General features: G+C 33.6%; 1 protein-coding gene across 2 annotated transcripts; it reads right to left on the bottom strand.

Annotated features, from left to right (window-relative positions):
- On the bottom strand, positions 1,300 to 24,312 carry LOC109329903. Of its 2 annotated transcripts, XM_019563796.1 has the most exons (18): positions 23,996 to 24,312; positions 22,685 to 22,764; positions 20,786 to 20,836; positions 17,903 to 18,409; positions 17,518 to 17,775; positions 16,653 to 16,718; positions 15,132 to 15,311; positions 14,359 to 14,410; positions 13,987 to 14,271; positions 12,950 to 13,060; positions 11,500 to 11,691; positions 9,420 to 9,695; positions 6,282 to 6,905; positions 5,285 to 5,790; positions 5,123 to 5,183; positions 4,963 to 5,031; positions 2,173 to 2,777; positions 1,300 to 1,663 (listed from the first exon to the last, which is right to left on the bottom strand). In XM_019563796.1, the coding sequence occupies exons 1-17, from the start codon at positions 24,134 to 24,136 to the stop codon at positions 2,691 to 2,693; spliced, it is 3,546 nt and encodes a 1,181-aa protein (XP_019419341.1). In that variant the 5' UTR covers positions 24,137 to 24,312; the 3' UTR covers positions 1,300 to 1,663; positions 2,173 to 2,690. The 2 variants fall into 2 exon arrangements, with proteins under 2 accessions (XP_019419341.1, XP_019419351.1); XM_019563806.1 differs by lacking the exon at positions 20,786 to 20,836.

Below are 25,454 nucleotides of genomic sequence, written 5' to 3'. Positions count from 1 at the left end.
TAATAGTAATAATATTATTAATATGGTGTTGATATGTCAATGCTAAAGGCCCACCTTTAGAAATCAGTGGTGAGATGAATATTTATAAGAGAAACTATATTTGAACGTTATCCTCACAGAACCATAAACTTGACAACGTGATGGATGAGATTTCTACCAAATTATTAAAGTAATATAACTCCATTTGCATGTTGATCATGAAATATTGTATGGTTCTAGATATCTGAATTAATCACCATAACTAGAATGGGATAGGTCATAAAGTTCCTTGCAGATTACTTCAGTTTTACTAAATTACTAATGGGAATAGAGTATCTCCTGATATAAGGAGATAAGTTATCTCCTCCTGTCAATGAAATCATGACATGTTTCATCATTTTCTATAAAAATATTTTAAAAAATAAGCAAAATAGCATACATATCACATTTTTACCTGCTAGAGGAGATAAGTTATCTACTAATGAAAAAATACATTATTCTCATTACTAATTCTAAAAACTCTTATTCAATATCTACTCATCTTCGAATGTTTTTTTAGTTATTCATTATATATTATTAAGTACTAAATATATCATATTCTCATTATTTTAGTATTATGAAATTTTGAATAATGTTAATTTAATTCCTAAATGAGTAAAAACAATCTTAAATTTGGATCCAGTGCTAAACATTATTGCTTAGGATGGAGATCACTTATCCCAAACAGTGTCTCACTTCATGTTCCAAACCAATCAGAGTACTCTATTTTATTACTTTTTGTTTTTAATTTTTTTATTTTATCCACATGTTAATATATGATTGATTTGGGACAGGGAATAAGACACCGTTTGAGTCCCACTCCTTATTACATAGCAACAATGGGTTTATATAAGTCTAGGTAGTGCGTTTCTTAGATTTGTCTCATTCATTGATTTTTAGATTCTAATATGCCTCAAACTCACTTAGATACCCACAAGGTCTATCATCAACAAGCCTTTTTTGTGTACCAATAAATCCACCAATTTAGAAAATATTAAAAATAATTTCTAGACGATAAAAAAATTATAATATATACTTTAAACACAATCTAAATTCTCTATTAAACACAACTAGTTTCACCAAACATTTAATGGTGTAAATCAAACATGTCAATTGCAACTCTTTAAAAATGAAAAGCCATTGATGAAACCTAATTGGATTCTCCATATACTAATTGAAAAGTTTGGGCATATAGATGTTTACATTGTTTCAAAACTTGGACATCTTACTTGAAAATAATATTAAACTAAACAAGAACTTGAGATCACAGACAGTAACTTTCACAACAACAAAAAAACTGTATAGATAATCTACTTGTTAATTTCTGAACAAATTTTACAATTTTCACAATAAAAATTACAAAGAAATAAACAAAATCACATATTTACAGAGCAATTTGAATGCCTCTAAAAGTAGACATCCATTACAATCAAACTTATAAAAGTGAGTTTTTTTCTTTACCCATGAAAGGTGGTCCTGTATGCCAAGTTAAAAAAGGAAGCATATAGGCAGAGCCTTCATGAACGAAAAAACTAAAGGATGGTTTGGAATCTAATAATATAATTTAATCCATGTACAAGAAGAGAAACAATCTTATGAAGTTCTGCATGCATTTTCCTCGGATATAATACACACCAGCCAGTAACTGCATTCACATAAAATGATCACATCAAAATTCAAAACATGTCTTGAAATCATGCCATATTTTTTAAGAAAATATTTGGAGAGAGAGGAACAACTCTTAATACTATAGTTATGTTAAAAATAGCCAGGTTTTTTTATGTAGGACATATTTGGATAAAAAGCTGAATTAAAAACTTAATAAGCTTTATTAAATAAGCAAAACGAGCTTATATGAAAGTCACAATCCATTTTCATAAGCTTTTCTCGGATGTAAGCCAAAATAAACTCTCCTACACACCTAAGTTAAATGAGGTAATTTCCTTAAGAGCAACAGATCATAAGGAAAGGAAAGCCACTGTGTATTACGAATTTTCGGCTAACGCCTACTAAGGGCCTAAACTGTATCACTTGACTCAAGACTGGGGATTTCAAGTAAAGGGAAATGTTCTTAGTAACTTTTATCCATTTATCTCTTTGGATTTCAATGAAACCCTACCAAAGCAAGAGAAAGAGGAAGAGAGGGGGGCATACCTGAAGGCACGCTGATGCCTAGATCATCAACATTAGGCAGCTCAGTCAAAATCAGGGACATCAAAAACTACTCCTGAACAAAACATTGGCTTTCACCCACCATTCAGCGAATACGAGACTTTAATAGATTTTCTCAATCAGACAGTCAGTAGTTGAAATGCATGCAGAAGAAGGCATCATGGAAGATACAACATGGCTCTCCAAAAAAGTAACATCACTGGATATCAACAGGAATTGCGAAAAGGCAGTCTGAAGATTACTCTAAAAACAATCAATCAATTCCACTTGCTCTCTTTCTATGGCGACAATTGCACTATCCTTTGCCAAGTTAAAAATCAATTGTAATTTTGTTTCTGGAAGGAAGTGTATGAAATTATGTCCTGGATAGTCAGTCATGTTTCAATCTGAGTCAATGGAATGATCGATTTTTCCATTGAACCAATGAGGATTCCTCAAACCATTACAGATCTTTTACTCCGTATCAATATAACCTCCCCCAGAAAGCCATGCTATGAAGATCACAAGTCAATTCCAAGATCATTTGCGAGTTGAAGTATGCCACGCATTTGTAGGTATGGATTCTCTAACAATTTTTCATTGTTGCTCTGTGTATTGGCAATGCAAAGCATGATTATATAAAGTGACAAGTTAATATTAAGTTACCAATGCTACAAAAATAATCAAACTTTAGTCCCACTAGTATATTATAATATATTTGTCAGATATTTAGGTGTTATGCTATGTGTATGTGTATGTGTAGTCTAGCTACTATTCATTATATCGTACAGCAGGGCACTCTTGTAGTGATCTTCTATCTCTACTAATAAAATCAAAACATCATAACAAAGAAGTCAAGGATTTCAAACACCAACTTTGCTTTATCTCATTTCGCACTTAAAAATATTAAACTCGAGTACCATTCCAACCCATTGAATCAGAAGTTTTAGATACGACAGGAAGAAAATAGAGAAAAGAAACCCAAAATAATTCAAGATTGATGTTAAGCTTGTAAAGAATGTAAATGAAAGACAAATCCTAAGATCATCTAGGTTACTCTTAAATATTCTAACAACAACAACCAAGTCGTAGTCTCACTAGGTGAGCTCCACTACATGGATCAAACAATTTAATGTTCTTTATATAATGCCCATTAACAAGCATTAATATAACATATGACATCTTAAGCTTTTAGTAGCAACCACTCAACATCAGTCTCATAATTTTGTAAATCTTATAGTGGTGGGGTAGAATTTTCTCTTAAGGTTTAGTGCCAACTTTATCACATATAAAACTTGAAGTACTCCATTTCATTTGCCCCGCTTGAATCATGTGGTTTACATCTCCATCAATTTCCACATCCTATGTATGATTGACCCAAGATACTTAAATCTAGTGACCTGTGATACTGTATGATCTCTAAAATTTAACTCTATAGTAAGGATTGTCCACCTCTTGCTAAATTTACACTCCATATATACATTTCTAGCTTCTCATTTAATTCCTTTCATGAGTCTCCGATGGGAATATATCATCCACGAAAAGCATGCATTGTAACATTTGTTCTTAGATATGCTCACTAAAAGCATGCATTGTAAACAAGTAGAGGCTCAATGTTGACCCATGGTGTAGTCTTATAACAACAGGAAAATCTTATGAAACCTCATCTTGTGCTTTTTCTTCGATCTTGACCTCATCATACATATCTTTGATTACTCGAATGTAGGAAATCTAAACTCCTTTCTTATTTATAGCTTTCAATGATACCTTTTTAAGAATCATGTCATACACATTCTCCAATCAATGAAAACCATGTGTAACTCTCTGTGGTTCCTTCAGTATCTCTTCATCAATATCGTAGAAAGTATATAGCCTCATTGGTGGACATCCCCGACATAAAAACAAATTAGTTTTCATTAAGCCATGTCTCTTGTCTCATCCTCCGTTCAATTATCCTCTCCAACAATGTTGGATCCGACCACGATTTGGGAGTCTCCAACCACCGAGGAATTTCCTTGTTACTAGAGCATGGGAAGAGTGGAGAGCCACAAGTCTTAAACTTAAACCATAAAACAATGGTTTCATGAGCCTTTTTCTACTTATAAACTTTTTTGCTCATGTACTCATACTCAATGTGGGCCTTCATACTTAAATATACCGAACAAATAGCTTCATAGTATGACACATGAGTTTAATCTCCCTATAATTTACATACTTTTGTATACTTGTTCTTATAGATATGGATTAAAATGTTTCACCACTCGCCCGACATCTTAGACCACATAATCTCATTAAACAACTTTGTGAGCCAACTAATTCTCTACTCTCTTAGAACATTCAAGGTCTCAATGGTATATTATTCGATCAACCGCTATGCAATCTCCATCATTTTCAAAGCTTCTTTCACCTTCAATTCCTGAATTTTATGATAAAAGATATATTTTGTGTCCTCCTCTTTAGTGTTTAGCCTATCAGAACGCAAGTAATCATGGCTGACATTGAATAGGTTGTGAAAATAGTTCAAACCAATCCCAATAAGAATACTAACATAACAAGAATAGTAACAGAAATGAACCCTGACATTCTAACGCAATGCATTACTTGCATGCTTGATAACAAAAGCTCATTGTTTTAACCTAAGTAACCACTTCAACTTGATCAAACATAATCATGATGATTATATAGAATATAGAATTTGAACATGAAGCTCATTCCAACCCAAGATCAACATGTTAGCCTCAGCTTTACAAGTAGATGAGGAGCTCCAAGAAAATCATTAAAAAATGAAGGTACCTGTTGAGCTTTAACTACAAGATTTTGAAGTAATTCTTGATATTTCTCAGGCTTCTCGGTCATCATTCGCTGCAGTGATGGGAAATCAATACAAATGATGGTATTTAAGTACATAAACATATTTTTCCAGCACCATAAATCAATTAAAAAAAATGCATACCTTTAGAAGAAAAGCAGATGAACAATATGCCACTCTTGAATCTGTGTCATCCAAAAGTTCCCTGCCAGATGCAAGAAGATTTGTGCTCTGTAAGTCAATGTATAAAGGTTGTAAAATAAGAAGGCCAACTAATTTACAATGGCTATAGAAGTTTGAAATCACCTAAAAAATTGTTCCAAACCAACTTCCTGAAAAGCAACAGGATCCGCTGTGCATTTACCAATAAGAAGTAAGAGAAGTGTGGCTCGGATATCAGATGTAGCACCAGGCAAGTTTCCTCTTCCTTTACTTCCAACAGAAACACCCAAAGCAATATCATCTGTTGCTGCACCAGCCAATTGGATTAGTGGCCAATATAGCAAGGCAGCAGGAACACGTGCAATTAATTGCATTGGGACAATGGCTCGTCCTTGGAGAAGCATTGCCATTGATGCAGTTTCACGATCCATATGGTAATTATTAGAGAAACTGGATCTTCTATTAGCCTCTTCCTTGTTATGTTCACCCAAGTGAAAAGTAACTTGTTCAAGAGCATGATTATCGCTGTCTGACTTTTTGCTTGAAATAGTGCTACTTAAATTTCTACCCTGTTGCACATCATCTCCAATGGACGAAGCTGTAGCAGGAGAAACTCTTAGGCACAATTGAGAGAACAGTATGTCACACATCTGTTTAGAAATGAAGAAAGCGTTGAAAAAATGGTTAGTAATACAGAATAGAAGCTAAGCGTTAACAGAAATGGAAAATTCACCAAACATCGATCCAAGGAATTATATAAACAAACTACATTTAAAATCTATTATTTAGGGAAATATTAATCAGCACTAATATAAAAAATCCTTCAACTAATTTTGTCTACATCAGATTTCATGGCAAGTAACTTAAGTTATTATAAAAAGTTGTCCATTTCACAAATAAATCAATTTTCTTACATATAAAATATCAAGCTCTATCAGCAGTTTATTAACTAATAAAAGACAATTAAGAGAACCTAATAGTTGGCAAAGTATGGTGTTCTCTTTCCAGGATAAGCTAAAGAACATGCAAATTTACTTGTTACATTTTTTCATAATTAGTTTGTTTTGACATACTTGGAGTATTTATTGCTGTGTCATGAGGATATTTGGCAAAAAGGTATTTTGAGTTCAGAAACAATTACTTTCAGAATATTAAGGCGCTCTGTTTCATTTATCTGAAACATCAAAGACAAAGCACTGCTCATTATGTCAATCACTGCATAGGCCTTCTCAAGATGCCAATCTTTAATTCCATGGCCAAGATCTCTGCTGCTTGATTGTTGCATTTCATGTTCATCTAACAAAAACTTGCATCTCATAAGAAGCCTTTCAAGAATATACAAAAATCCCCATCTAATATAGTTGTATTTCGACTTTAAAAGACCACACATTAAAAAAATGGGCAAAGGAACATCAGATTTATCCACAGAATCTTGAAATCCAGCTTGAGCAATTTTCTGCTGGAAGCCTTTGATACTAGACCATATATCTCCATCTCTTTCTCCATTAATTTCAGCAATAAGCAGATCCCCTAACCAGATATAACCATTTTGGCGGTAAGAAATTCTTTCAGAATGAAGAAGTGAATGTAAAGTCGCCCATGAGTGCTTTGCTTGCAAACCAATGCCGTTTCTTGGAGCCACACCTTCCATATTTTCTAGAAACTTGTGAGATTTTGTTTTCTGAATCATCTGAGAGAATTCTTTGTCCAAATGAGTGAATGAACTTATTATTGAATCAAATTTCTCTGCTACAGTTTCCAATAGCTGCAAATATTTAAAAGAAATGGGCATCAAACAAATGAATATATATATTATATATATATATATATATGCGGTTAAAAGATCTATTTAAGGCCAAATATGAGAAACTAGATTTCAAATTGTAACAACAACAACCAAGCCTTAATTCCACTAGATGGGGTCGGCTACATGGATCGAACGACGTTATAATGTTCTACCATAAACCTACCTATGTGTGCTTGATGTTATACATAGTCATTCCTAAGCTCTTATAAAAGGTGAATGATGTGTTAGGCTGTCGACAACCAAGTAAAATTTTGTCCAATCTCTATGATTCAAATTGTAAGTGGCATCAAATTCCTAATCTTTAATCAAATGAGTATAATGAATAAAAAAGCAACCACATTTTGAATTAAACAAGAAGCACTCGTCCTAATATTTGAATTAGAGCAACCATTAACCCTTTATTTGGTAGAGCACAACCGTTGGGGTTTCAACTCAGGAGCTTACACTTAATGTCCAAGCGCTCTACCAATTGATCTAACTCATGGGAACACAGCGAATTAGAATAAACATATAGAATACCATGTATAGGAAACTAGATTTTAAAGAGGAATGTCATCCACCAGACAAGAATTTATATCCACTCTAATTGTTGCACCATATATCATCCATATAATAATAATACAAATGACAAACACAACTTTTGCTTCAAAATAAACAAGGCATTTACCAAAAAATGCACATTTGGTCATACTTCACATTGACTTTACACTGGCAATGATTTTACAATCTTAAATTTTCTTCACAACATATCTTTATGCTTTCTGATGGTAACCCTCGGCATAGTGGTAAGGTTATTGCTTAGTGATCAAGAGGTAACGGGTTAAAATCCTATAAACAACCTCCTCATTTGCAAGAGTATGATTATGTACATCTACCCTCCCGGGACCCACTAGGTAGAACTTTGTGCACTAGGACACAACTTTTTATATCTTTATGATTACTAAAGGTATTACATAAGGCTTTAAATAACTAATGAATAGTATTGGACCTTCCACGTGTCTATTTCAAAGCCTAACAACAACAACTAAGCCATCATCTCACTAGGTATCCTCGGCTATATGGATCGAACGACATCACAATGTTCTATCATAGATCATATTCATTGACAAAGCATTAATCTCTAAATCTTTCCTAATCGTCTTGCCTATAGATTTTCTTGGTCTTCCTCTTCCTCTAGAAACGTGACCAACTTCCATTGCATAAAGAGATAGAGCTAACTAGAGAGAGAATGAGAGACAAGATCTATATTTCTTATTATGAAGCTCAAATGATACTTACAAGAATGAGACCTTATATAGTAAGGAATGGCAGTTGTAACCATAAAAGTTGGGCCTTAACTACCTCTCTGGTATTACCTTAATAGCTAAATGTAAAGTAACATTTACTCTTCCTATTCTTCCTTATTTCTAATTTTGTAATACATTTGATCAACTTTTCTTACTAAGGCTTTTAACGGTCACCTCCATATATGTCCAAATCACTTAAGTTGTGGTTCTATCATCTTTTCTACAATAGGAGCTACTCCAATTGCTCCCTAATGTATTCATTTCTAATCTTATCTTGTCATCCACCCATTATAAACGACATTCTCATCTCTATTACATGGACTTTATTCTCTTGTTAACATTTTATAACCCAACATTTAATCTCATATAACATTTTGAGTTCTACAGTTGCACGACAACTTTCTTCAAATGTGAGTGGCACTCTTCCATCACATATGACATTTGAAACACCTCGTAATTTCATCCACACCGCTTCAATCATATGGTTCACATCTCTATCAATTTGCTTTTTGTATTGTATGATTGACCCAAGATAATTAAATCTAATGACTTGTGGTATGGTATGAAATCCAAGTTTTACCTCTACATCAAGGTTTGTCCACCTCTTACTAAACTTACACTCCATATACTTTGTCTTACCCTTACTTCTTCAAAAGTCATGTGCTTCTAAAGCTTGTCTCCACATTTCCAGTTTCACATTTAATTTTCTCTTCGGTCTCCTACTAAAACAATATCATCCGCAATTGCAATCAAATAAGGGCTCATAATTGAACCTTGGTATAGACCTACGGCAATAAAAAAATATTTTGAAACTTCATCTTGTGTTCTCATACTCTTCTTGACTCTAACATACATATCCTTGATTACTCGTATATAGAAAATCTGAATATCTTTCTTTCTAGAGCTTTCCAAAATATGGCAAGTGGAAATCTTTTTCGTTGCATTTTACGAAGAAACATATATGGGGATTTAGGTATTTAAGAAACAATTTGAAGGGCTTAATATTAATATTATGCCCACCAACCCACATAAGAAATATCTGAGAAAAGGAGAAGAGAAGGAGAAATGGACAACAAGAACAGGCTTTCTCCCACTAGGAGGAAAAGGAGAGGGGAAATCACAGGAATACTTGAAAAATATAACCCTTACTGTTAAGCCTATGGGCAAGGAAAAAATATGGAAGTACCGTATTTAGTCGCTCACTGTTAGGATATCTGGAAAGTGCAGATGCAATTGATCTTCTCAAAATCTCCCCAATGCCTTCCACCCCAAGTTTAACAGAAATATAAAATGCCTCAGGTGCACGTGTTTGAGCAAGCAAAGCAGCAAGAGGTTGGATTTCTTCATGGCCATATTCATTGCCTCCTGTAGCTATACAAGTTTCATTTATCTGATGCATAATGTAGTCAAAAAGCACTGAATAGAGGTTTTTCCTCTCTTCTCTCGAGGTTGCAAGGGAATACTGCATCCAACATAGAAAAAAAAAGTGGGGAGAAATCATACAAATTGAAACTTACAAATAATATAAAACGGACACTAATTTAGAACTGTATTGTAAACCTTATATCACTTTACATAAATAAAAGCTATAATACTATCAATTAACCAATATCACAGCTGTATATTGGGTACATAAGCAATCAAACATTCACCAGTGGCAAGATTTAAAAACTCAAAATCAAGGAACAAAATGAATTCTACATATTTCCAGTATAGTCATTAGTCTCAAGTATGTATTCCCAAAACTTCAAAAATCTGTAAAAATTTCAGAAATCATTTATTACCATCTGCTCGGTTTCATGGCCTAATAATTTATTTTCAAGTATTGAGATGGACCCATTATCCCAAAGGCAATGGTTATGCATTTTTATGCAAAGGAATTGCTCAATAATTTTTTGACCAGATCTATTATGAATTAAACTTGTAGGAAGCTCAGCATCATATCTTCGTTTGATTTCTCGTTTGACCATATGTTAGAGATTGAGTTGCAACATCAACATTTAAACAAATGAAAAACACAAGCATTAAGAATATCCAGGTCTTATTTATGATCATGAGTCTTAATATTTTCTTGCTCCTTGGCTTCAGCTAATTCATGTAGCCAGCTCAGAAAAGGCTTCGGTTGTTATTTTAATCTTACGATGTTGTAATTAAATTTTGCCCTAATAGGAAAAAAAATGTTTGTTGTACTCAAAATCAGACTTCATAAGCAACAATTTTGACACTGATGAGTCCATAGCTTCTGACCTAGTTCAAAATCACTTATCCTTTCCATTAGCAATTGGATCAACCAACCTATTCCCTGTTACCGGTATATTTGAAAATAAAAAAATCAGATAGCTCAATATGTTGCAATCTTTAACTCTACATTTTCAGGAAATATTTAAAAAATTAATATTCAACACACTGTTACAATCCTGCACTCAATATATAAATCCCAACCAGGATACAGAATAATTTCCAATACGAATTTGTAATTACAACATACAAGGCATATCATATATATGGTATAACACAAATATAAAGAAAGAAAATCATGTATCATCCATGAAAAGCCTATGTTTTTCTAGGAATCAAGGAGCATTTATTAGTTATAAATTAAACCAATAAGTGATGAAGGATTCTTTGTTAGTCAAGAAGTAAACTCTAAGGCAAAGTATTAGGCTTTATTTGAAACAGCAAAAACAAACAGGACAAAATTAGGCCCCGAAGCATCATTATATCATTATACAAAGACTTGAAAGGAGAAGACAATAATCTTATTACTTTAATAAAACAACAACCAGTGACTACAATTTATAGGCTAACACTGACCTAACTAAGGAAATAAATAAACCTGTAGAGAATCTCCTAATTTATAATAAAATATCCTAATAGATACTACTAAATAAAATAATAATAATAATAATAATAATAATAATAATAATAATAATAATAATAATAATAATAATAATAATAATAATAATAATAATAATAATAATAATAATAATAATAATAATAATAATAATAATAATAATAATAATAATAATAATAATAATAATAATAATAATAATAATAATAATAATAATAATAATAATAATAATAATAATAATAATAATAATAATAATAATAGGAGCTGATTTTCTAATAATAAAGTGAATCTCCTAATATTACAACACAAAGCAATGTTGTTGGTATTCATTTCAACATTAAGAAGCCAACATTGTGGCAATGATAATAAACCCCATTGAAAGTATACTAAGGCTGAGGTTTACAGTTAAGCATACCTCAATAAAAATAAATTGAACTCCTCCAATCAGATCAAGTTGATCGACAAGAAACTTTGCTGTGCTAGATACAGGCTCGGCAACTTCGTCAGGAACATCATAAAACATATTGGTTAGCATGGAAATAAGCTCACAATGAACTAATTCTGCCCAAGAATTCTGCCTGCTAGTCCTTATAAGTGCCACCATAACCTAATGGCAAATTGTGGTTAGTAAATTAGACAGAAATATCATAATTAATGGTGTAAAGCACATTAACAATTGATAATGAAGCAGTGAATGATTGGCTACACAAAGACCCAAAGATATAGAGAGAAAAAAAAGCATGACCGATACACTTTAGCCTTCAGAATGATTTCAATGCTTTAATATATAAAACTAAACAACTTACATATTGCCATATGGAGTAGCATGATGAGGAAAAACACAAAACACTCCATTTGTCACTCACATAACAAGTTGCAAGATATTCTCTAATTAAAATAAAACTGAATAGTGCCGGTGAAGTGTGAGATTGGTTTGGTTGATGACCAAAAAAGAGTAATTTTTGGAGTGAACTCCAAAATAAATATAAAAAAGAAAAGAGTGATAGATGAATATACAACAATTGAGCCTCAATCTCACTTGATAAGATTGGCTACATGGATCGAATAACACTATAATGATCTATCATAATTCATCTTAATTAACAAAGCAATGATCTAAATCTTTCCTAACCACTTCGCCGATAATTTTTCTTAGCCTCTCTCTTTAACATATTGGGCTAACCTCCATTTTATCTACTCTCCTTATTGGGGGCTTCTACTAGTCCCCTTTGCACATGTCCAAACCACATAAGGCATGATTCTACCATCTTTTCTACAATAAGAGTGACTCCAACTTTCTCCCTAATGCATCCATTTCTAACTCTGTCTTGTCTAGTCTGTCCGCTCATCCAATGCAAAATTTTCATCTCTGATACATGGACTTTATTCTCATGTTGAAATTTTACCGCTCAATGTTCAGTCTCATATAACATTACAGGTCTTATAGTTGTATGTTAAAACTTCAGTAACACGAGAACATAGAAATGAAAAAAGAGCAAAAGATGCCAAGAGAAAAAACTAGAGTTAAAAGTAAAAGGCCAATGATAGAGGAAATCAAAGCAAAAGGATGAAAATGAAGATTCTGGTATTCAAAGTATGAGAGCTAGTGCTAATAACTTGTGCATAATGGGTGGCTATGGGTTGTGAAAAAGAACAAAGGGAGTGAAAGGAAAATGGTGCTATGAAACTGAAATAGGGACGTATGAAACAAAAAAGGATAATAAGTAAGCATCCTCTCCATGAATTCAGTTCAACTTCGCAAAAAAGGATAAGAAAATAAAAGCAAAATGCAGTATGAAACAAGAATAAGATTTCAATAACGGCATGTACCCAAAAAATAAGGGTAGGGGAATACTATTTCTCACCCTTATGTCAAGACCTTCTAATCGTTTTCTCCGTATCTTCCCTCTATCACACACAAAATAAAGCAAACAGCTGAGTGCAGATGCCCAGACAGATTCTTCATTTTCTTCATTCTGTAAAAACAAGTAATCAGCATAAATTGTGAAGTTATGAGAACATCATGATTAGAGCATTATTAGATAAAGAGTAGAGATAGACAACATTATGTATGAAAACATATATTTGTTTATGCACCTAGGCAGAATTAGTCATTAAACATTGAAATAAGTACAAGATAAAAAAGTTTAAATAAAGAAGCTTTAAGACTAAGTGTTAGAAGTTCTTATATATTCAAGTAGAACCTTCCACTATGTTATTATCAAACCTAAATAAAAGTCCCATCTATAACTATAATTACTTTGCTTCATATAACTAAGGAAATTTAATAGAACTCAAATCACTGGATCTTGTATATTCGAAGAACTCAAATCCTCTATATTTCAGCTTCAACAGCAATCCCCTAATTTAGTAGACAGTTAGACACAACAGATGGTCCCAATGCACAAGGTCTTTTTTGAATTCAGGAGAACTTATTAATTCTCCAGACAGACAAATCCTGTACCAAAAACTCAATAATTATCTGATTGGAAACACTTATTTCCTATCATGCCATATATTTTATAAAACAACAATTGTTCATGATTGCTTTATGTACTACCAATTGCTATTATCAAACTAGAAATCCACCTACAATAGCTACCACGCTCTTAAAATATAAAATTAGCAACAAAAACCCAGATCTCAATGTTGCAAAAAAATTAGCAGCCTTGCTTTGTATCTATATTTACAATCCACTCTTTCAAAAACAATAAAGACATCCCATGTCATATTAGCCCTCCAATGGCAACCAGTCAATCAACGTTAATCATGCATAGCAGAAATCAATATGTAATGATATTCTAAACAAAATTTTGACAGTATAATTCAGATAATCCTAGCAAATAAAATTATTAAGAAAAAGGTAATGTTGGCAAACAAATTTTTTTCTCCCCACTAATACCTGAACAAGAAGTAGTAGTATCTCATACAGAATACTTAAAATCCAAGATCCAAAATTATCAATGGCAGAGACTGTGCCTGATTTGTTCTGAGAATTTGCTTTTCTGCTTCCTTGGGCAATAAGTAGAGTGTCACTGTCATAATAGGATTCTTGAGAATATTCTTCTTCGATTGTGGAAATGTCATCGACAATCATTGGTTCTAGGAGATGAGCATGAACCCCAAGGTTTAGAATTAAATCAAAAGCACGAACCCTGCAAACTGTTTTAGAAGAACTAAGCATCTCCTGAAAGATGAGTTTGAACTGTAAATTAGTAATGATAAAAGAGGTAGATATTGTCATATAGGAAAATGTACTTTATTGGTGCATCACCTCAAGCATAGAAAGAGTGAGAGGAGCAGCAGTCCGAGAATCTAAAACATACCTGCAAAAGAATGTTTACTTACGGGCATCATACATAATCAACTCAGAACAGTGCAACAAAAGTCGAAATGTGAAATAACTGGACAAGTTAAATCAAGCAAATCCGCAGGATTATTTTTATATAAAAAATGAAAACAAATACAAACATAGAAGTTTAAGATATTCTCCACAAGAAAACTACTAAAGAACAAGCAAAACAAATGAACAACTGAACATAACGGCAGTTCAATCCACAAACCTATTGTTCTTTGTAGGTGAACCACATAAAGTTATGTACCTATCTTTCTTCTCCCCATTTACTATTTGTGTACCTAGTTACCACAGCTTCTAAGCATGGCCTCGCCTAAATTGATGAGAAATGGCAGAATTTCTAGCTGACTCAGATATAGTTTTACTTGGGAAAGAAATCTTGAATCAAATTATTTACTAATTTGAAATTTAATTCTAAATTATAGCTGGCAAAATAATTTTAAATTTAACCCTGCAACATTTTTCTTCTATGCTCAATATCAGCCCCTCCTCTTTCCTGTACTCAGAAGTAATTTAACTCAGATTTTTTAAAGTGATGAGGTGAGGACCTCACAATGTTATAATTTTAATCATAGAAAACAGGAATATATGGTCAAAATATTAAAAAAGAATAAAAAGACATGATTTGGTGCAAACAGACAGAAACCAAGAAAGGAATAAAACATAAATGACAACAATTGATTGAAACATACATGTCAATAACTAGTTTAATAAGGACGCTCGCAGCCACATCCATTGACGGTTTTCCACTGTTATTGCTTAGTCTAGAGGACACTGTCATGACACTTGTATTTGGGGAAGAAGCCTCTGAGCAAACTGCAGCAATAACTTCATGTACCTCGGCAGGGTTCAATCGTAAAGGTTGTTGCTCACTGGTAAGCATAGAGAACACTGTTAGATATTGAAACACGTAAAATCAATTATTAACAAGTGTAGTTTGAAAATTGTGATTTCTTTGAAAATACAAGCAGCAACTATTGTCTGTTATCTATTAGCATGTGCTTCATTTCTTCTAAGAACAAATCAAAGTAAGAAAATGAATAAAAGTCAAAAACAGCCACAAAGCATAAAATAAGAAGACCGGGAAGAGTAAGAAGATGCTGATAATAAAGCAAAAAGTTGCAACTGTATGAAAATTACATGTACACTTCATCATCATGTGCAGGTAACACAGGACCTCTCACACACATTGCATTATCATATGGCAGTTACAATAACAACAAAATGATAAAGATAATATGACCAAAGGTGATAAATAAGCAATCCTTACATAAATATACATTACAATACCAGGATAAGATGAAACTAGAAGTGTAAACCATACAAAAAGACAGGGAAAATAGCAGAGCCTAATAAATAAATATTAATGAAGTATTAGAGTAAACTGTACTGAATTAGTAATCTTGGGGGCCACTTTATGGAAAGTAACTTAGAAGCTTTACAGCCATTTGTTTCAGGCTTTATAAATCTATACCTGGGAATATGGAGTTCAAAGTGAATGCTTGGGTTTTGTGTAAGTTTTTGTAAAAAAAAAATGAATAAATACAAAAGTTATTGGGCATCACTTGTTCCATGGTTTGTGTTAATATTGATAATATTAGGAGATCACATCTTCAGTCCCACAATATGAAACAGTCCGTGTGGCATGAGTTGTGATTGGTCAGAAAAATACTTAATAATTAAATTTTTAACTTAAAATACATTTATTTCAACCAATCACAACTCATGGCACATATTGTGAGACACAAGATGTGTTCCCTAATATTAGTTAGGCTCATAGTCCTTGTAGTATTTTATATACTTGTACACCCTTTTACATTAATGAGACAAGGTTTATTTTCAAATGTGCCTCTTTCATCTATCTGAACAGTTTGCTTGAATTTTACTCTCGTGACAAGAGTTGGGTTTGCTATTTCCCCATCTCATGGGAATGGAAGTTACCACCCATTAACTACCACTCCCAGTTCCATCAACCACATTCTTCCTCTCATCATTTATTAAAATTTTGACATTTCTTATTGCAGTTTGCTCTAATCGAATGATGGAAAAACTTCTGCATCTGAATTAAGAATCAATTATGGCAATATGACTTTCGCAATGCTCTAGTTATTAAAACTTGTGCTGTGGCACCATTTTCGAATGCAGTAGTGAAAACATATGCATAAATTTCTTATCAATTCTTTTGAAGAAACTGCAGTCACTATGATCCATACCTGTAATGACGATACTGGAAAAGCTGTCGAGCTCGAGGACGGAATGTAATCACAGGAGATTCCTCCCTGTAGAATAGCAATGTTCAGAACATGAAAAGCAATAATCAGAACAAAGTAGTGAAAGAATAAACAGACTTTTCAAGTCACCTAATGGGTAAAAGAGTATCAAACATTTATCAAAAACAAAGAAAGAATATCAATCTGTAGAGAAGCATTCTAATTATTTATCATATAGAGTGGACTCACATCAAACAGAACCCGAAAGTAAACGACAATTATTCTTTTTGTTAAAAGATAACAAAAAAAATAAGAGGATTTTATAAAGGAAAGAAAATCAAGATTAAAACAACAGGTGTATTTACAGAAAAAAGAACACAGAAAGGGGCACAAAGAGAAACCCAATTTTATAAACCTTCAAAATCAATACAACACAATCCCCAAACCTGTCAATCAAAAAGAAATTCTCCATTTATGAACGGAAAACTCAAGCTTCTCCAGAAATAAGAGCAAATTACCCATGTATGCAAACCCAATGTCAATCTATAAATATAATCCTGTTAGTAAGATTTATTTTCATAGAATCCAGAGAACTTTGACAATATGCATGTTTGTCAATTGCACACTATACTTGAATTCAAAGAGAATTGTTAACTAAGGGTTCTTCGAACAATTTTATGTATGACTAGAAAAAATATTGTCTCACAATTTTTTCTTGGCTAGTCCTGTATTTTAATCTTGGAATTGCCATAGCTCTATCTTCCCCTTGATTTAAAACTTTGTTTCTATAAGATTTTTCATGAAATGGCTTAAGTTGAAAAAGAAAAGGAAAAAATATCAATGCAAGTTATATGATAGAAGAACGTGCCAAATTTGATGAGAGCCCAGTTTTGTGCGTTTAGAGACTGTAATTGCTCTAAGGTGGGGATGAGAAGATGCAGAATTAGTGATTGATGTTACTGGAGAAGACTGCAACAGTTGATCTAGGTAAGGCAAATCATCAGTTCCAAAAAACTTCCATGGTTGCCCCTTCATATTAGATTCATTGTGTCCTACAAGCAAAGCTGCTGCACCTACTTCTAAGAAATTATGTGCTCCCATGTCTTGTGAATTCACAGCACGATCACTGTATTAAAACATACCAAGTACCAGTCAGTTTCTGGTGGAAAAAGTAACACTAAAAGCAGAGATACAAATTACAGTCGCTACTATTAAGACGCCTAAACCAACGTCAAGCATAAGAGTTTAATTACCTTTCAGCCAGTATTGATGATGACTGTGGTTCCTCAAACCACCGCCATTTCAGAACATCATGGGCAATGAACCCATGTTCGTCTTTTTTGTCAACTTTTTCAATTTTTGCTAACCTTGAAGCTGATGGAGCAATTGAATCCTTCTTTAAAGTTTCTGGAACACTTGATGGTCTTAGTTGGGAATTGAATGATTTACTAAGCAAAGATGACAGTGTTGGTAGTGATTGTCCCGATGAAGAAGGTGGTCCAGCCAATGAAGCTGGTTGAAAGAGACGTTTGGGAATGTGTTGAGCCACAAGCGAACGCACATAACTCAGTGACTTCACAAGTGCCTCAGAAGCAAAACTATATACAGGCAAAGGAGTTGTATTTGTGGTTGTTATTGATGAACCGGATTGCCGATCCAAAGATCGCGACAATGGTTGATTTGAGTTAATATCACATTCGGCTATTACTGTTGAACAAAAACGATCTATCTGAAGTAATGTGTCCTCGCTTGGTTTGTATCTGTAATTAACAAGTTGTGAGTATTATAGTGATATAAAGCATGAACATAAAAATAAATATTAAAAACATGAAAGTTTTAAAAAAAAGTACTAATACTTCAGGGCGACAGACGGGCCCACGCAAATTGAGCATGCATAAGACAAATTTGATCTAACCAACATTTTTGGTCTAGACCAACCTAACCTGAAATTGACTCAGCTTTTAGTGGGTCGGCCCGTTTTCACACCTCTAATTCTAGGATCACCATGCCATTATACCCTCCCCACCCCAAATATCAATATACTAAAATTGAACTATTAAAAAGTTGATTTTTTAAAGATGGTATGATTTTGGTTACTTTTAGTGGAATTTGAATTTTTTGGTTTCTTTAAAAGGATAGTTAATCCTCTTCTTCTGCACTTCTTTATCATATTCTACTATGCAATTTCTGTTGACTGTTGAGTCATGAAAATAAAAGGAAAATGAATTTATTTTGTACGACTTTCAGAAGATTTTAGTTGAGGGTGAACCTGCGCGCAACGGTATGGCTATTTGTCTTGTGATTTTGAGGTCATGGGTTCAAATCTTGGAAACATGCTCTTCGCTTGCGAGGGTAAGACTATGTAAATCAACCCTCCCCAGACTCCACTACATGGGAGCCTCGCATTGGGCCGCCCTTTTCAAAAGATTTTAGTTGCCACTCATTTTGGGGAATGAGAGAGTGTTTGACCTTTGAAGTAGGAGTGTGGTATTTACTGCATACATCTATATATAGAAGCCTATCAGAGGAGTAATGCATAAACAGTTTGGTTTAGACTAACTGTTTATTTTTTTCCCTTTCTAACCAACTCTTATTCTCTAATATAAGTGTCTCAATTTGCTAGGGATAATTTTTGTTATTTTGAATTTCATACTAATGAGTGTTTTGTGGAATCTCAGGGTTGTAATCAAGTCATGCTAAGAGGATCTCTCACTTCGGAGGATCTCGTTATGCATTTCATAGCATTCTTCCAAAGTTTCCAGTTAGTTGTTCATCTCATTCACATAATGTACATAGTTCTCAGGCTACTGTTTCTACTGGTATTCAGTCCAATGCTGTATATAGCTCTACTAGCAAGCTCTCTCCTTAATTTGTATGGCATTGTAGGTTGGGGTTGTGCCCATGAGGCAATAGTGCACATTGTACTTACTCATTGTAATATATCCCGACATCCCGTTGCAATAAAACTGCCTTTGGATTCTGCAAAGCTTGTTGTCTTGGTAAAACTCATAGATTACATGTTCCTACGTCTTCTAGTGTGTATCACAATCCTTTTGATATGTTATATTCAGATCTCTGGGGTCCTGCCCCTGGCTACTCTAAAAATGGCTTTAGATACTATTTGTCTAGTCAAACCAAAATCTGACACTATCACTATCATCAAGCACTTTCTAAAAATGGTCCAAACTCAATTCCGTAAAACTGTCAAAGCAATTCAAAGGGTAGTGATCTGAGGCCCTTAACAACTCTTTTACAATCCTTCGGCGTTCTTCAGAGTCTCTTGTCCTCACACTCATCACCAACAAGGAACAGTAGAAAGAAAGCATAGACAAATAGTGGAAACATATCTTGCATTGTTAGCCCATTCTAGCTTACCCATGACCTATTGGGAACATGCTTTCACTACTATAGTGTTTTTTATAACTAGATTGCCTTTTCCATCCTTAAACAGCAAATCTCCTCATTAGTCATTACTTACTTTTTGGTAAAGTTCCTGATTATACAACATTAAGGGTGTTTGATTGTGCTTGTTTTCCTCTCCTTCGACCCTACAACAAGCATAAGTTAGATTGTAGATAAGATGAGTGCACTTTATGCCTCTCAAAGGATGGAAGGATGTATATCTCAAAGGATGTTCTGTTCAATAAGTTAATTTTTCCTTTTGGACCTATCTACCTTAACAGTTTCTACCCATTACTTCAGTTGTCATTTTTTAGTTCATGAGGACTTCTAATCCTCCTGCATTTGTGATATTCTATCTTCTCCTAATAAATTGTTATTTTATAAAAAAATATAAAATGGTAGTCTTCTAATTCTTCTACTCAATTAGTACTCTAGGAGTAAAAGATCAATGCCAACACAAATTTTAGTAACATGCAACCAAGAAAAGCATGCGAACAGAAGGTGTACCAATGACTTTTGGGGATGAATGATAAGATACCTACCAATACACTCTTCTTTTAAGTATTAAGTTAACGAATGTGAGGGCAAATACCTAATAGGGTAAATAAATGCTCTTTCATTGAAATAAATCAACATTATAGTAACATGTAACTCAATAAAATGAGGATGCCAAAGATATAGATGACCTCTCACATATAAAACTGTTGAATGCCCACTTTCTTGACGTAACATACCTTAAAAGATATCGCTTCAAAAGTGTCACACACCTCTTTAGTACTGCAGGACTGGTAAAAATAGTGTCAATGTTAGAATCAAAGAAGTACAGTTTGAAATGGCTCACATAAATAAAAAAGGGCGGCCCAGGCCTAGTGCACGAGGCTCCCACCTAGTGGGGTCTGGGAAGAGTAAATGTGTGAAGCATTACCCTTGTAAGCGAAGAGGTTGTTTCCAAAAATCGCTCACATGAATGGGAAAGCAAAAGTTACAAAGAAAAAATTACAATAAGCAATATAAATCTAATGATTCTAAATTCGAAGTAAAGTCATATATGACAGGGATCGACATGTCCTATTCAAAGGAACCAGATCTTGGAAGAATTGAAGGAACATCCAGTTCAGGTCGAACAAAATGAAAGTACAAGCAATTAAAAGAATGAAGGTTGTTTATGAAGCTGGTGATTTAGCTTACCTTAAGATTCAACCATACAAAACTTCAATCAGTAGCAAAAGGGGCCAATGAAGTGTTAGAATAATTGGGCCTAACTCCACCCCAAAAGCTAGCTCATATCGGAGGAGTAACCAAGTTAATATGAATGGTTCTTAGATCATATTCTCAAGCGATGAGGGATTTCAATGCTTAAACAAAAACCATAGTCACGGGTTTTATGAAGAGCCAAAAAATGAGAGAGGAGGCATACAGATTGAAATTTCCTGATAAAAGTCATACTCAACCGTATTTTCAATTTTTCATGGTGCCATGTTGAAAACATAAGTTTCTGCATCTTCTGTAAGTAATCCCTTGCCTAGCATGCTTTCTGAAGAAGGGGGATTCTAGATTCAACCAGCATAAGTTCTAAACCTCAGTACATCCCCAGAGGACACTATTTAAGTCCTAATTTGATGGCAGCACCTCCCAGACTTTGAGGATCCATGGGAATCCATCACATCTATTCAAGAGAAGCTGTAACTTTCACCTTGAAGACAAGGTGAACCTGCTGGGAACCATCAATTAAACAAGTGTATTCAAGGAAGAAAGAGACAGGATGCAGACAATTAGAGCCTCACATGACCAATGCATACTATGCAAGCACTGAAAGCACAGAAAAGGGCCATAGAAAGTGAGAACTGAGAGAAAAGAGAGAAGAGAGTGAACAGAGAGAGAAACAGAAAATAACTACTTTCTGCAATTGTTTTGTTGAATGATACAGGGGATGAGCTGTTGCTTTATATAGGAAGCTGAGAGCTCACTATAGTTAACAAATAACAACTGATACATGGCTTCTGTTATGGAGAACCCACTACGCTTAACTAAGATAACTATAATCAGATCATAAGCTATAGATCTAACTATCCTAATAGGTATAACAACCTGCACACATGGCACGAGCCATGGAATGCACTTAGGAAGGATCAGTTACTTAGAGAAGAAGGTAAAAGAGAGGATGAAAAAAAAGAAATGGCAACCTAGAAGTGAGTGGTGGGAAATAGGAGATACAAAGGCCTGAAGAAAGCCTTGGGTTATCTATATTTCATTTCCACTTTTCAGTTCATCTTGTCTGTACTATTCTGTTGCTGGTATGATATATCATACGGATATCAGTAACAGAGGTCACAATCCAAATTATACATGACCAACTTGTTGTTGTTATCTAGTCCTATTTCTATCAATCTCTTAAATCAACAATTTCACATGTCTCACAAATATAATCCATGTGAACAATTAGACGGCAATGCATCAGCTTCTTATCCTAGAAAATAATATAGTTCTCAACAGTACACTACATATTATGAATTATAAGGATGTACACCACCAAAATTAGCTCATTAACTGCAGAGTAGTAAGCAATGTTTGAACTTTGAAGTAACTGGACAGTATCACTAATTGCCCATCTCAACAAATAAATGGACTATTACCTGCGTTCCCTCTCTGCAATAGTATGTTCCAGGATTGCACCATAAGCCAAGTCTATGGTTGCAGGAGCTTTCAAATAGTCCTGCAATCATATATTTAAATTGTAATATTGGTAGAGTTAAGACCTTGGCCACTGCATATCAAATAGAGTGGCACCATAACTGGCAATGAAATGGGATTTTGGGACATAGTATACCATGGATAATGACAGATAGAGAATGCATTAAAAAGTGGTTATATTATAAGGAGTGGAACTATTAGCACTACAATTTGCCAATTCATAAAGACAGATAGACAATGCATTAAAAAGTGGTTATATTATAAGAAGTGGAACTATTAGCACTCCAATTTGCCAATTCACACTGCCAATTAACGAATCCTATTTATACAAAAAATAAAAAATCAAATCTTGATTGGTAGGTAAGTTGAAGTTTCATTGCCAATAGCCTAACCCTATTATAAGATAATAAGATAGGGGGTAACATTGCAAAGAGTAAGCAACCCTAACACGTGCAGAGAAAACACGATTATTCAGTTTTCAGCTGATCCCAATAAGAGGAAGATGGTGCTTTAGCATTCAAATCGTGTACAAAGCTACAAATACTCAATGTACAATGAAGACTTACTACTTATACAAAAAAATATTTGTCGTAACTCGTATACGATTTATGATGCCATTCTCAGTAGTCAATATAAATGGTACACTATCTTAAACTTGTAAAAAGGAATGCTACATTTGCATTCAAATTTATGCAATAAATATATTTTTTTCCATTAAATATCTTAATGCACAATAAATTCTACTATACTCCTAGAGGACCATTACTATGTGCTTCGGGAATGATTTCTCACATGGACTTTAAAGTTCAAACAAAAGTAAATAAAATTTAAGCCACTAACTTAAAATCAAAGGTAGATATATATGCTTCAAAACAGACAAGAATTATAATTTATCAAAAGAATGCCATTAAAAATAGGGTCCGGTGAACAAGTGCCCTAAGAAATCCTACCATCTAGGACACCTTTCCTACATTTAAAAAACATGACCTATTTTCTGAACAATTTTGAAAATGCACTAAATATAGAACACAAGTTGTAGCAATTCTTATACATCCACCTAGTGCACGACTCGGCCTGGTGCACGAGACTCTCATACAGTGGAGTCAGATATGGAAGTATACTTATCCTGACAAGCGAATAGACTGTTTCCGGTATTTGAACTCGTGACCTCCAGGTCAGCAATCTTATTAACACTCTTCCTATACATAAAAAATGTGAAAATTGAAAAAGCGGAGATATGAGATTATACTAACCCTGAGAGTTCTAGAAGGTTCGGTTGCGTAAGTGAGAGGAGAAGAGAGACAATCAGCAACAGCGCGGCGTAAAGGTTCTGGAAGCTTCTTGAGCGACGAAGATCTTAACCTAGATGAAGAATTGTTGAAAGTCGTAGACATTGTAATCGATTAGGTCAGAGAAGAAAAACCGAATCTCGAATCCAAGAGAATTTCCTTTGATTTCTGAACTCTTTCTTCTTCTTCTTCTTCTTCTACTACATTTGAATAATCTAAAGAAAAAGAGTGAAAGTGTGTTGTGAGATTTGAGATTTGAGAAAAGATAAAAAAAAATTGAAGTCTTCAATTTTGTGAGTGTTGTGTGAGCTGTATGTTGTTTTATGAGCTGGCATGTGTTCAATTTATTAAATTTATTAATATGTGATTAATAAAAATGGTAATTTAAGTTATTGCAATATGGAAATCTGGTAGGTTTTTTTTTAGTAAACAAATAAAGAATAGGAAAAAATAGTTTAACAAAAAAAATATGAACCTAGCTTTCTATCTCGTTAAGGTTCGAGATCGAGCGTGATTGCCATATTATCATAGAGTAATATTAATTATTCTATATTGTAATTATATTCATGATCACGAGTGTATAGTCTTTTTTACTTATATCTATTATAAGCTCCAAACCATAAGAATTCTATTATAACACAAGGGGACATGTCTAAATCAAATACGTGAAACTTCAATATAGAAATGTAGGATTAATGTAGTAGTAGCATACGCCTATGTACTTGCATCCCGAATGGAATGAATTCCATACAAATTACTTAGGTAGATTGTGATAAAAAAATATATAAAGGAATGTGACCTTACACTTGTATATTAGATATTTAATTCGTCCTACTATTTGGTTAAAGTGAAATAGCGTAGTTGGTTAAGGCATTCTTTTATGATGAGTTCAACAATTATGAATCTGGTGCTTATGATGACATGATTAGTGTTCTAGAATAGAAAAATCATGTAATAAATATGGGTATTTGAGTATCAAGAATATAGGTCTTGCTCAATTTGCTAGCTTGACTATGTGATTTTTCATACTTTCTATATGAGTTGGGAAGATCGTTCAATCAAACAACCAAGGGAAAAACGCAATTAGGGTGGTGTGTGTGAAATTAGGGTTAGAAAAAGTGTATATGGATATCGATACTTATAGTATGTGAAATTTTATAGTACAATTAAGATTATATGCGCTTAAGATAAATCTACATTTATCTTATTTCATATCAACAAGCGTTATGATAATGATTACAGGATTGCGTAAAGAGACACCTCAATAAGTATTAGGCCTAGGTTCGGATCAACATTCAAAGCCTAAATAGCTAATGAGCTAGTATGTATGTGTGACTACAAGATTCGAAATCAACATTAGTGGCAACCTCTAAAATAGATATTGCTCTTAGATTTTAATGAACTTAATTGTAGACATTTAAGT

The sequence above is a fragment of the Lupinus angustifolius genome, chromosome LG02 (assembly GCF_001865875.1).
Source record: "Lupinus angustifolius cultivar Tanjil chromosome LG02, LupAngTanjil_v1.0, whole genome shotgun sequence".
In the NCBI taxonomy this organism is placed as follows: Eukaryota; Viridiplantae; Streptophyta; class Magnoliopsida; order Fabales; family Fabaceae; genus Lupinus; species Lupinus angustifolius.
The sequence above is the reverse complement of the archived record's forward strand: the minus strand, read 5'-3'. Positions and strand labels throughout refer to the sequence as shown.

Excerpts from the sequence above, each read along its gene's own strand:
- LOC109329903 (XM_019563796.1), bottom strand. The coding sequence starts at position 24,136 with ATGTCTACGACTTTCAACAATTCTTCATCTAGGTTAAGATCTTCGTCG. Across the intron at positions 22,765-23,995 it reads AACCTTCTAGAACTCTCAGG|GACTATTTGAAAGCTCCTGC; the intron begins GTTAGTATAATC and ends ATATGATTGCAG. Across the intron at positions 6,906-9,419 it reads ACAGTGAGCGACTAAATACG|CTATTGGAAACTGTAGCAGA; the intron begins GTACTTCCATAT and ends AAATATTTGCAG.